The sequence below is a fragment of the Anopheles merus genome, chromosome 2L (genome assembly GCF_017562075.2).
Source record: "Anopheles merus strain MAF chromosome 2L, AmerM5.1, whole genome shotgun sequence".
NCBI lineage: Eukaryota > Metazoa > Arthropoda > Insecta > Diptera > Culicidae > Anopheles > Anopheles merus.
Genome location: NC_054083.1, coordinates 26,540,616 through 26,553,412, shown reverse-complemented (window position 1 = coordinate 26,553,412; position 12,797 = coordinate 26,540,616). Strand labels below are relative to the sequence as shown.

General features: G+C 43.0%; 1 protein-coding gene across 1 annotated transcript; it reads right to left on the bottom strand.

Annotated features, from left to right (window-relative positions):
• Positions 1 to 22: 22 nt before the first annotated feature.
• On the bottom strand, positions 23 to 5,553 carry LOC121592294. The gene is made up of 4 exons (XM_041913692.1): positions 5,345 to 5,553; positions 3,812 to 5,254; positions 2,358 to 2,480; positions 23 to 2,278 (listed from the first exon to the last, which is right to left on the bottom strand). The coding sequence occupies exons 1-4, from the start codon at positions 5,368 to 5,370 to the stop codon at positions 439 to 441; spliced, it is 3,432 nt and encodes a 1,143-aa protein (XP_041769626.1). The 5' UTR covers positions 5,371 to 5,553; the 3' UTR covers positions 23 to 438.
• Between the last annotated feature and the right edge of the window lie 7,244 nt (positions 5,554 to 12,797).

The following is a 12,797-nucleotide window of genomic DNA, read 5'->3' as shown; positions in this document are numbered from 1 at the left end:
CATTATAATTCATGTTATTTTTTTAATTATTTTTATTATGCTCATTTTGCAACGCACTTCGTACATCACACCGCATGACATCGACCGGACAATAGCGAAGGTGTGTGAGACGTAAACCCGTAACTCAAACACGAAGCAGTAAGAATTTGATTGAGAATCCATAGTAGCAAGGAACATAAAAGTAGCAAAATCCGTTTTAGGCGGGTATAATCGCGAAGAATGTTAAGTCAAGAAGAAGAATCATCGTTTACAATCGGAAACCTCCCTTATCAGCGCTACATAATTCATGGATGACGCCTAAGTTTTGCACAGACCACCACAAAAAAAGTGAACTTTTGCTATCGATCACTGGCCCGCATGGATCATGATTATATTAATTCGACGTTTTTATTTAACAAAATGCCGACATCTGATCTTGCATAATACAATGGCACCACTCTAGTTAGGTCTGTGATTGCCGAGCTGTGTCAGTAATTGATTCACTGCTTGACGCTTCAGCATCGTCTCCTGCCTCAATGCATATTGCTTCCTAAGTTTAGCTTTCCGTTCCAAACGGCGATCTATATTTTGTTGCATAACATCCATCTGGTCCTTGAGCTTATCATCTGCCTTTTTAACGAGTACTTGTGATTTGACCAACTCATGCAAAAGGCGCTCCTTCAGATGGGTAAATAGTTTGTTAAGACTATCAATCGGGCGCGCTAGCTCATCCTTGGGCAGGCGGAACCGTTGTAGATTGGTATCGATCTCGGCGTGTAGCCCCTGCAGCAGCTGCTCCTGTTGTATCTGCTCGTTGGTTAGCTGCTGCACCTCAGCCCTCAGCTCGTTGACTTCGGCTTCGAGGTGTTCGTTACTCTCCAGTGACACAACACCCTGCTGTGTGATGAAGTGGACCAGACTCTGCACGCTGTTGATGGCATCTGTGGCACTGCAGGGTTCTTTTTTACGCTGTTTTTCCACCACGCTCGTCATGGCGATGTACTGTAATAGCCGGTTCAGATACGGGTTGTCACTTTCTTTGCAGCAGAGACCGTGCTCAAGGTAATAGTCAATCTTGCAGTGCTGGTCAACATCGTCTATCACAGGTCGGGCAACTGTTCTGAAAAGTGCACGTAAACTGTTACAATCCCAGTCATTATGCGATAGTGTAAGAGTATTTAGCGTATGATGGTTGCTAAGCTTAAGCGTCACGATGGAGTTGTGGTCGAGGTACAGGTACTCCAGCCTATCAAACTGTGGCTGGTTACATTCCACGTGCAGCAAGTGGTTGTGCGACAGGTCGAGGACTTTGAGCGTTGGGATGGGTTGACCGTAAAAATTGAGCGCCACAAGGTGGTTGTTGGAGACGTACAGTCGCTCCAAGCGCTGCATTTTGACAAATTGTTGGTACGTTATCTTCTCCAGCTGGTTGTAGGAAAGCTCCACGTCAACCAGTCCGGGATAGTTCAGCAGCCAGGCAGTGTCAGTCAAGTTGTTGTGTTGGAGCTTCAGAATGGCCAACTCTACGTTGACGGGCCCGCGTATGACGTTGATGCTATTGTGCGATGCGTCTAGCTCTTTGACCGCGATCGGTATGGCAAGCGTTGAGAGCAGGTTGTAACTGACGTTGACGTGGAAGAGACTGGGAATGAGAGAAAGGTCAACATGCGTAAGCCTGTTGCTGGACAGTTGCAGATATTGAAGCGCTGTAGTCGCTTGGAAAGTGTCGTCTTCGATGCGCTCCAGGTTGTTGTTTGACATCGACAGCACGCTGAGCTTGGGTGTGTTGTGGAAGATTCCGCGTGGCAGGCTGGATAAATCGTTCCGTTCCAGCACAAGCACCGTGAGCGATGGGACGTTCTGAAACACATACGGTGGCAAATATCGAATCGCATTGAATCCCATGTACAGCTCCTGAATTGTGTGCGCGTATGCGAACGCGTTCGTATCGATCTCCTCTATCTGCAGGTCGTTCAGATTAAGCAGCTCAACCTGGCGGTAGGAGGCGAGTAAAGCAGCGGGCAGTTTGCGCACGGTAGAGTTTTTGAAGGCAAGATTCTTCTGGCGGTTAAGCGTTACATCCGCAAAGCCAAAGTATACGCCTTGCGTTTGCATGTCAATGTGCACATCGTAGAACACGCAGTCGTACTGCAGATTGCTCTCAATGCATTTGTATTCCGGCTGTCGTGGTCTTACGTAGTAGTGTTGCTGATTTCCGTAGTAGCTTTGTTTATTTCCGTAATTTGGCTGACTCCTGTAGGATGGCTGTCCTCCGTTGGTACAGGCTAAAAAAATTACGCTGCCAAAGCAGCGACCGACACAAAAATACACACTCTGTAAGCGATATCTAGTAATGACTTTAGACTGCTGAGCTTTACCTTATTAGCGATACGGCGCGTGACCAGCACATTATAGCACTCGAAACAGGAGCACTGTGTTTCTTCCGCCACTGATGGATTGAAACTGAGCAATGATTCCGACGGTGGAACATGCTCTGCTGACTGAAAGAACGGGAATTCCCAGTGATAACGGCGTCTTGAATATGTAAACAAATGTTATGATTGAGTTGATTCACTCTCCAACACGGAACAGGATATGTTGCAACAGCACTAGTTGGGATCCAGCTACTTTGTATGCGTTTGTAGACATATTTTACTGTGTAGATAGAGGACTTAAAATGCATATACGTCGACTACTAGCCTTCCTTTTTATAAGACCTCGAGCTCGAGTCGATGGTAAGCCATGAGACAATGTTGACAGATGAATCAGGGTATGTGTAAACTTGGGACGTCTCAAAATCTTGTCGGTGCTGTATTAAGAGATCGAGATCGATAACTACGAGCAGGCTTCATCACTGGTTTTACGAAAGAGGAAATTCGCCGAAACGTACACTCGTGATATTTTTGGTTTTAGATCTTAATATCCGTTATTTCCTGTCCTTTTTCGCGAGTTACTTTTTCGGGGATCAGTTTTGGGCTCATTTGTTTTGTGATCTCGTTTGTCTATCATCGAAAATCATTCAATGTTCGCTACAATACCAGTGAAATGCTTCAGTTAAATGTTCTTTTTCCCCAGATTTTCCACTCTCGTTAATTAAATTTGTTTTTTTTTTCCGGTGATCAGTGGGCTTTTTCATATAAACACAATTAAACACTCTTTTTGTTTAACATTATATTAATGATACAATTACACTAGAGGTGGCCTTAAAGCAGGCACTAGGCTTAATGTTTTAATAAAATTTTATGTCAATTAAATATAATTTGTTTAGTAGGATATTGCCATAATTGAAATCATTGTTAAAGAATGGTTCATTTTTCGTAAACTGTGGCATCTTAAAAAAAGAATAATACAAACGGTAAACATACTAAAACTAGTGACCCAGTAAAATAGTGAAAAAAACAGCTGTTCCCTAAATGGATGAATCGAATGTCAAACCAAACCATCACAACATTCGGCATCTACCGATGGCAACATTAGCGTTCATGATACAAAAATAATGTATTAATAACGTAATATCTCATTTTAGTAGGGATGTTGTTTATCACAATTAATGTTTTTTTTTTTTGTTATGTTATGCTGAAATTTACCTTGTGTTTTATTATTAAATATTTTTTCATTTAAACTTTCTTTCTAATTGTGTTTACATGTTACTTGATAAAAATAATAATCGTTTGATTTATTTCATTTCCACATAAAATACACGATCCACTACTAACACACACAAAAAACCACAGCTACAGCTACATTGTAATCTATCGCTTCCCCGATTAACCCCATTTTCCCTTCCTGTGTTAATGGCTTATCCCCCTCACGCATCCACACCGAAACACGCTAAGCGCCGTCGCTCGGCAGATACTGCATCTCGACCTCGCTACGCAGCTCCGCATTCTCCATGATCAGCTGCTTGATCATCTTGCGCGATTTGTAGATTTCACGCGTCAGCCGTACAATCTTCTCGCGCAGATGGTGCTCGGCTGAGGTGCAGCAGATATACCGGTGCTGCTCCGGCCGGGTGCAGTTCCGATTGCCGTTCGACCACTTGACGTACGCCCGCTCGAGCAGCGTCACGATGTGCATCAGGTTGATGCAGTCCCAGTCGTTGTTGTCGCACGAGACGAGCGTCAGGTAGGGGAAGTTTTGCTCAATCTCCTCCATCTGCATGTCGATCAGATCGTTGCCGTGCAGGTAGATGTACTCGAGCGCCGGGAACGTGTCCAGCACGGCCAGATCCAGGTAGAGGAACTTGTTGTGGGCGAGGTTCAGGCTGCGCAGCGATTTCGCCGGCGACGGAATACCGTTGTCCAGTATCCACAGCCGGTTGTTGTTCAGCTTGATGTCCTTCAGGTTCTTCATAAAGGCGAAGATGACAAAGTCCAGCGTTACCAGCTCGTTGTACGACACGTCCAGCTCGATCAGGTTGCGGAACTTGAAGATGTTGTTAATGTTCGCGATGTTGTTGCGGGAGAGGTTGAGGTGCGTCAGCTGAAAGAAGTCGCCCTGGTCCATCACGATCCGGCTGATCTGGTTTTCCTGCGCGTTCAGCGTCCGGAGGTACTTGGTGACGAACACCTCGTCCAGATAGTTCCGCGCAATGTCGAGCGTTTCCAGCTTGTTCAGCGACTGCAGCTGCGACATGTTGAACGTGCTGATCATGTTCGCGCTCAGGTTGAGCTCGCGCAGCATCGGGCACAGCACGAACTGGTCGTCGTTGATCTCCTTGATGCGGTTGTGCTGCAGCTCCAGTATCTGCAGCTCCTCCAGCCCGGAAAACAGACCCTCCGGCAGCTTCTCCAGCTGGTTCTCGTCCATGTAGAGCAGGCGCAGATGACCAAGCCCATCGAACGCGTGCTCCTCCAGCTGCTTGATCGTGTTGTTGTACAGCGACAGTATCTCGAGCTGCAGCGCACCGTTGAACACGAAGTTGTTCAGCCGCGTAAGCCGGTTGTCGTACAGGTGCAGCTCCTGCAGGCGCTGCGCGTTCGCGAACGTGCCGCCGAGCAGCTTCTGGATGTGGCACGCATCGCTCGACAGGTACTGGATCGCCGGGAACGTTTCGAAGATCTTCTTCGGCAGCACCACCATGGAGGAGTCGCGGAACGCGATGCTGGTGTCGTTGAAGTTCTGCACGCCGAAGAAGATGCTGTCCGCGTCCGCCTCGCTGCGTATGATCACGTCCCGGAACAGGCAGTCGTAGTAGTTGGCGGTCAGCGTGCAGTTGAACTTGGCCTCCCGTCGCCCATCGACCAGCCAGGCCAGCAGGCTGAGTGCTATGAGGCTGTGAGGTGAGTGCAGGTGAGAGGGTGGGTATTAGAATGCATTTTCGGACGCATTGCGTGAGGCAATGTTTCGGCTGCAGTTCACTCACTAAATGTACCACCAGTGGGAGCTCATCACGGTCTTGTACGGCTGGTATGTATGGTTGGATCAGGCCCCAGTCCGGTTGTCATTGCGTTGTTGGCTTTTGACAGCGCCGGGGTCGGGAGAGCAGATGATCCACCAGCCGCTGGCACAATTACAAACAGAGCAGTGAGCCGTATCAGCCAGTGGTGAGGTACACGGGGTCTTATCAGTAGTGCCCGCTGTGCCTCTCTGCTCGACATATACAAAAAGGCATAATTATAATGGTGCGTAATTTGCAACTGGGTGTGCGTGTTTGGTTGTTGGGTGTACAATGAAGTACGTTAGGTTTTAGACCAACTGGGAATCGATAAAGCCGGTCTCGTGGTACAGTCGTCAACTCGTACGGTTTACAAACATGCCCGTGAAGAGTGCAAGCCCCAAATGGACCTTGCCGCCTTACGTAGGTCTGACTATCCTGCTACAGGACTATCGCTACTCATTTTCATAGTGAGTGCACTCACACATTTACAAGCATTACCTAGTACAAGTACAAGTGTACTTGGACTGTGCTAAAGAAATGTGGTTGTTATTGTATTATTATAAAGGTTTTGGACATCGTGGGTCTCTTCCGCCTTTGGTTTAATGGTTGGAGTATGTAAATGATTAATTCTGTACGAAACTAGTAAGCAGTGCAGCAAAATGTCACTGTCAAGCGTCACGTACTCAATTGTGATAGTCGGAGGTGATACTCAGAACGATTGCTGTGACTAATACATGCTCATGACATGTTTGCGACCATCGCTTGGTCAGTCACTTTTTTTTAGCTGTGATCAGTTTTGCAAAATGTCACTGACATAGTCATGACAAATTTCGGCTGAAACAAAATCATGTTAGCGTCATGTGCTCTACTGTAATGATCAGAGGTGAGACTCAAGCAGTTGGTGACATTTTGACCATCACTTGCTTGGTGACATTGTGTGCAACCAACTCTCGGTCAGTCACTTGGTCGTGACATTTTCAGTCGGTGATCATTGCGATGGTCATGGGAGATATGCGGTGCTTGCGAATGGTTCCAAGAAACAAAATGAGCATGTTTTCTCGCTCTGTTTGACCCGACAGATAGGGGAACTGGGGGTAGTTTCGACACCTTAAGGTATTTCTCTGATTGCAATACTTTTGCCAATGTAAACTTACTAGTAGACATCGAAAAAGCTTTATTGGTGTATTATGTACCATCTTACGAGAAACTACGGTGCCTGGATTGATTTTGATAACATTTTGAAAAAAATAAAAAAGTGTGTTTTTTGTTGCGTCACGACTGCAGTGCGGGTAAGTTCGACACCATGATGGGGTAAAATCGACACCTTGGGGGTGATTTCGACACATTGGTTTTAGCTTTTAAAATAACAAACTCTGATGGCCTGTAGTTTTCATTGAAGTTCAACAAAGTATTTCGTTCCAATTTTATGAAAAATTAACACAAAACATTATTGAAATATACGAAAAAATGAAGTTACAAGCAAGAACAAAAATTTCATTACAAATAGCATCGGACCAGACTCGATATAGTAGAAGCTGCGGCGATAGCATCTGGTTTACGGAATGATTGGTAAAGATCCCTTTAAAAATCAACCTGGCAGCTATCATTCCAGTTATCTGTTTTCTTTTTTTATAAAATCTAAAAGTGTTCAATTTTATTTTTCTCTGCCAACTCGAAAGCCAAAAGTCGAACATCGGCCAATGTGATTCCAAACCAGCGACTATTTTTTTCTTCAGTTAAGCCTACCAGGCGTAAAGTCAGCCTAAAATACGGTCAAAGCCATAACAATATTAATTTTCATAAGCCAACCATATACAAAGTACATCAAAGTTCTACAAAGTTTTGAGTCCGAGTTTGGCAAACGTTCTGTGAGAGAATAATAGCTAAATTCCATAATTATAACTTCCTAGGTTTGTTGACATCTTGAATTTTACAGCTTCTACGGTATTTTTTATTGCGTGTTTGTTCAGCTTGATTATTACGTTTGTCGTACATCGTTAAGGGACATCTGTATAAAATACAGGCACTTTCAAATTACGATATAAAAAAGTTAACATGCTACAAATAAGCATTACACTACTACCAAGTGGGGTGTCGAATTTACCCCCATTGGCCGTACAAGTTTTAGTGACATTTTATATTACATAATTTAATATAAAAATTACGCCCTGTGATACAGAACTAATCAATAGTATTTATAAAACAATACTATTAACACGGAAACTATAATTTTGTTGAAATAACGCCACAATTCCTTAAGTCCCAGAAGTAAAAACTTACATCGGCTGTCAATCAGAACCAACATGTGTTTATTTTGTTGTTTTTTGACAATTGACAGGTTTCTGATCAGTGAAATGTGACTCAAATATTCGAAACAGTTGACATAAATAATATGTATAAGTTTTTTGTCTTCAAAAAGTTCTATAAATACAAAAACGGCAAGGTGTCGAACTTACCCGCAGTGTCGAACCAACCCCGACTTCTCCTAATCAAAACAGATAGAGGGAGAAAGCATGCTCATTTTGTTGGTAAAGCCCACGTACCAAGTATATTCCAAGAATGTCGCGATTATTGCCGACAACAATGTCGTGACCAAGTGAGTGACCAAAAGTGGGATACCAAACTAAATGTCACCAAGCATGTGATTGATTCTCCAACTGTTTGAGTATCGTCACTGATCATCTCAGTTGTGTGTGTGATCTGATTTGAGATTCATTTCAGTCATGAGTGTTGATGACTGAAACAGTGGCATTTGGCAGCACTGTTCACAGCCAGAAAAAAATCATGATTTTGCTTGCGCCGACATTAAGTTAAGCTTGTCAGTCAGAGTGTCGCGTTGGACTCAAGTATTCACATGTCGTGTTCTGGATGTCATGACGCACTTTTATTGACTATCAGCAATGAGCATCAAGCTACCATGGATATGTTCATTGCTTTCGTTGGTGAAAATCTCGTGATACTCATGACATTTTGCAGCACTGCTAGTAAGGTTTAGATTGACTGGTAATGCGTACGTCATGACGTTTAATGTCTGGAACTAATTTGCGGAGTATGCGAAGTAAGTAAAAGAGTATTGAGCTTTATTCAACTTACTTACTTACTTATCCGACACGTGGAGCTATATTGAGCACACGAAGCTTTAGAGGGTTTTGAGTCTAACAATAAAATAGTGCAACCGGTTAAGGGAATGATTTAACTGGGTAGTGGAATCGTGCTAGTATTCTATGGAGGTGGTTTGCAATCATATAATGGAGTGTTGCAATCGAGTTGTGGAGTTTTGCAGGCATACTGTGAAGCGGCTGTCAGACTGTGCGTGCCGCTGTAAATACTCCAAAAAATGTCACTCCATTAAATGATTGCTAACCGTCACATAATGCTTGCACGATTCCACTACCGATTTGAAACATTCTCTCAACTGACTGAACTATTCCATTACATGACTCGAAACCCTGTATAGTAGTTATGAATCCACTCAGTAGCACGAGTCTTTTTTTCAACGAAAGAGCCAGAACTACTGTGATTGAGTAGAGAGTCAGCGTGGTGAATCAATTCACATCTTTTTTTTTGGATTCGACTGTCAAAGGAGTAATTTAACAAAGGTTTCACTTATCTTACAGTGAGCGACGTGCCAGTTACCAAACGATTTAAATCGCAGATGAGTCAGAATTACTGTTTTGATTCAACAATACAAAGATGTCCATCACTCAGTTCTACTTTCAATTGAACTTAACTGTCATTAGTTAATGTTTGGCGACATCCAACCAATTATCATTGAAAAGTTATATTTTACTTTTTTCGGGCTATATTTATCGTTGTTGTGTTGAAAAGCTTGTTAAAATGATGAATTATTGGATTTTATTGATCAATCGACTGGGAGTTGCATTCTGCAATGGATAAAAAAATATTTCCCAACGAAACGAACTTGAAATTAACCATGCCTCCCATACGTAGGATTTACCATTCTACAATCACACCAATCCTAGGTCCTAGCCTAGCTGAAATATGGTCGTTGGTGAATGGCTAAATCAGAAAAAGTAGTAAATCAAGTTTCACAGTTGGCGTCAGAAATCATGTAGCTCATGTGTGACTGATATTTTGTTTTAACTTATACCATCAATGAGGCCTACATTCATAAATCTCAAAACTTAATAGCACACCTAAAAACGACCACTAGACATCGCCGTTAACAAAAAACTGCGTGAATGAATGTGACAATTACTTACCAATGTTACTGTACCTACATGCATTGCACTCGTTTCGCTCCAACCTTCAGTGCGTTCTAAACCTTCAGAAAAGTGCGTTGTAAGCAAGCAAAGACACACATGGCACAGCCGGTGGTTGTATTTTTGTAACAGGAACGTACGTTTATTTTCTTTTTCATTCTTAAACTTAATATGCACATAGCAGAGTTTATAAGCTACAATTCCGTTCTCATGCTCCGTCTGCTGCTCTTCACTAACTCGCACGCCGTTTTTCATTTCCGTCCTTACCAGTTTTTCGTCTTCTTTTTTTAAATTTGCGCCTGTTTTCTTCTTCCCTTGCTCTGAGTGTTGTTTTTTTTCTTCTTCTTGTGTGTTTTAAACTCATGCACAACTCAACTCATTGCACATTGTTTGCTGTATGTGTCTGTGTGTTTGTGTGTTTTGCTTTATACAACAATTTCACCTCGTTTTCTTCTCTATTGTTTTTGATCATGTTTTGTGTATGTGTGTGTGTATATGGTTTACTGTTCTATTTCTTTCTCTTCCTCCCTTCTTTGGATGACTGTTTTCCCTTTTTCTCACTTTTGCTGCGGTTTTTTTTCACTTCTTTTTCCGTTTCATATTCACATTTTGCACTGTAGCACTGCAACAGTTTTGTCTCTGTGTGTGCGTGTGCGTTGTATCATCTGGTGTAGCATCATTTTAGCAATCAGGTGCACAACACAGTACGGTTTTTTTTTACGGTTTTGCTTGCCATTCAATTTGTTTAAGTGCGTTAACAACGGAAATTATTGGACAATCGTAAGCAGTAACTGCGACCGAAAAGCTGTAATAATAATAATAATGACATTTCTCTCGGTTCGATGCTCATTCTGGCTTGGCTTTAGTGTGTGTGTATTATGAGCAGTAGAGAGGAAGAGGAAAACTCAGTAAGCAGCAACGAACCGGGTTTTTGGAGCAGGAAACTGATCAAGCGCCGTGTAAAAGCGCCTTAACAAAGGTGAGCTTAGTAGCGCACATGCCACACAATCGAAACCTTACACAATTACTAACACATTGAACTAGCTTATATCCTTTCTTCTAATCATCATCATCTCTTTCATCACCTCCGCCCTTCCCCATTCGCACATGCGCTGTGTCTGTGTGTATGTGTGTGTTTGTGTTTGTTTTGTGCTGTTATCACTTCTGTTATCCTTTCACTAAATGCAAACCAGCTCCCGATGGCACGATCTTTTTTTTCTACTTTTCTCCCAGCTGTGTCGCCATGTTTGATCCAGCTCTGTACAGTTTTTTTTGCCTTCCCTTTTCAGAATGTTGCTTTTGCTGCTTTAAAAAAACATTCTCACTTTTATTTTAGAGTGAATTTTTCTCTCTCTCTCTCTCTCTCTCTCTCTCTCTCACACTCCCTAAATCATCTCCCTTGCTCCACCGTTGTCCAGTGCTCGCTAATGATGCTTCGCGCACACAACAATCCAAACAAACAGATAAGAAACGTCCCGTGTCCCAAAAACACATGGTGCCACCACACAATCGCGCCTTCCTCCTTTGTGCTTCTTCACGATGAAATTTGATTTTGAGTGTTTTTGTTAATAATTATATTAAAAGCCCTTAACGATACGAATAATTTAAACACTGTATTTCTTGTCGATTCGTATTAATTTAACCACTGCTTGTCTTTCACCCTTTCCCCGTGCTTTTTTTTTCTTCGTCTCTTCTCTGACCCACACGAAATATACATAACCCTAAGATTGCGATATGAAGAGAAACGGATACACTTTACTCCACTGTTTTGGCGAGGGTGGGAGGGCTGGTTCCCTGTGGATACGTTTTCAACACAACAAACGTTTCAATCAACGCAATGCAACTTACAATCCAACTCACTCCGAACCCGGCCCTGCTAGGAGCACACACACCATCGAGGAATAGGCGTTGGAATGCACATTGGCGGGAGCAAATGAAATGGGACAAGACCGCGGACACTTGAGTTACGCGGCGAGGGAGTGGTTCGAGCATAATGGTAATCAAACCAGTGGGAAGGAAGGGGGGGGGGGGTTTTAGTTAAACATTTACTAACACGATTGCTTCTTAACTTTACTAAACTTTGCCTGTGTGCCTTGTGCTCTACAACACACACTAACGGTCGTCTCGCACCACCAGGTTGCCCGTGTGCGAGATCGCAAATTACAATAATATTTTCTAAGAAAGAAGATGACGAGTGCGTGTGCGCGCGTGTATTCGTATGTGTGCGTCCGTCGTGTTGGCGTGTGACTGTGTGTGTGTGTGTGTGTGTGTGTGTGTGTGTGTGTGTGTGTGTGTGTGTGTGTGTGTGTGTGTGTGGTGTGTGTGTGTGTGTGTGTGTGTGTGTGTGTGTGTGTGTGTTGTGTGTGTGTGTGTGTGTGTGTGTGTGTGTGTGTGTGTGTGTGTGTGTGTGTGTGTGTATGTGTGTGTGTCTGAATTTCGTTTAACCGATTTTTGGCGACCGTTTTTAAACATTCAAAAAACACATCTTGCGACTGTGTGGACGACTGAACTGAACCGAATGGCGCAGAACCGTGATATCATGCCACTTCCTGCTACTGCAGCCGTACCAAATGCTTTGGCGCTTTTGCTTTGCGTGTGTGTGAACGTTTTCGTTCCTCGGTTAAGTTCTGCACTTTAATTTATACTCAATTGCAATCAACAAGCAGCATCCTTATGCGATGAGCAAGGTTATGCGATGAGGTGCGTGCGCATGAAACGATAGTACAAGATGTAATAATAATTGTGCTGGCTTTTGCCGGTACACTTCCCGTTTGCCTTGTGTTGGTGCCCACGGCCAGCCTGCTTGGGAGATGGGTAACCGATTCGAGAAAATGCTGAACGTTCAAATCATTATAGTTTATTATCCTGTGTGCTGTGTTGTTTGTTTTCCTTTTTTGTCGTTTTTTGTGATTTTTTTTCTATTTGAATTGTTTTCTTTTTTTTGCCAACTTCCGTTATCTTCTCTATTTAGGACCAATCCGGCTGAACGTTTGCTTTTGTGTTTTCTGCTTTATCTTTTGAATTGGATAACTTTTCAGTTTGATTTGTTTGTTTTTTGTTATGTTCGTGTTTGTGATCTTTTTTCTTGTCTTTTCCCTTTTTTAGCAGTCGCTCTGTTTTTGTATTACAATTCTTTCACTTCCTTCCTTTCTCTTTCTCCCGCTCTTTTTTCTCTTTGCATTTATACTACTTTTTAATCAACTATAGACAAAATT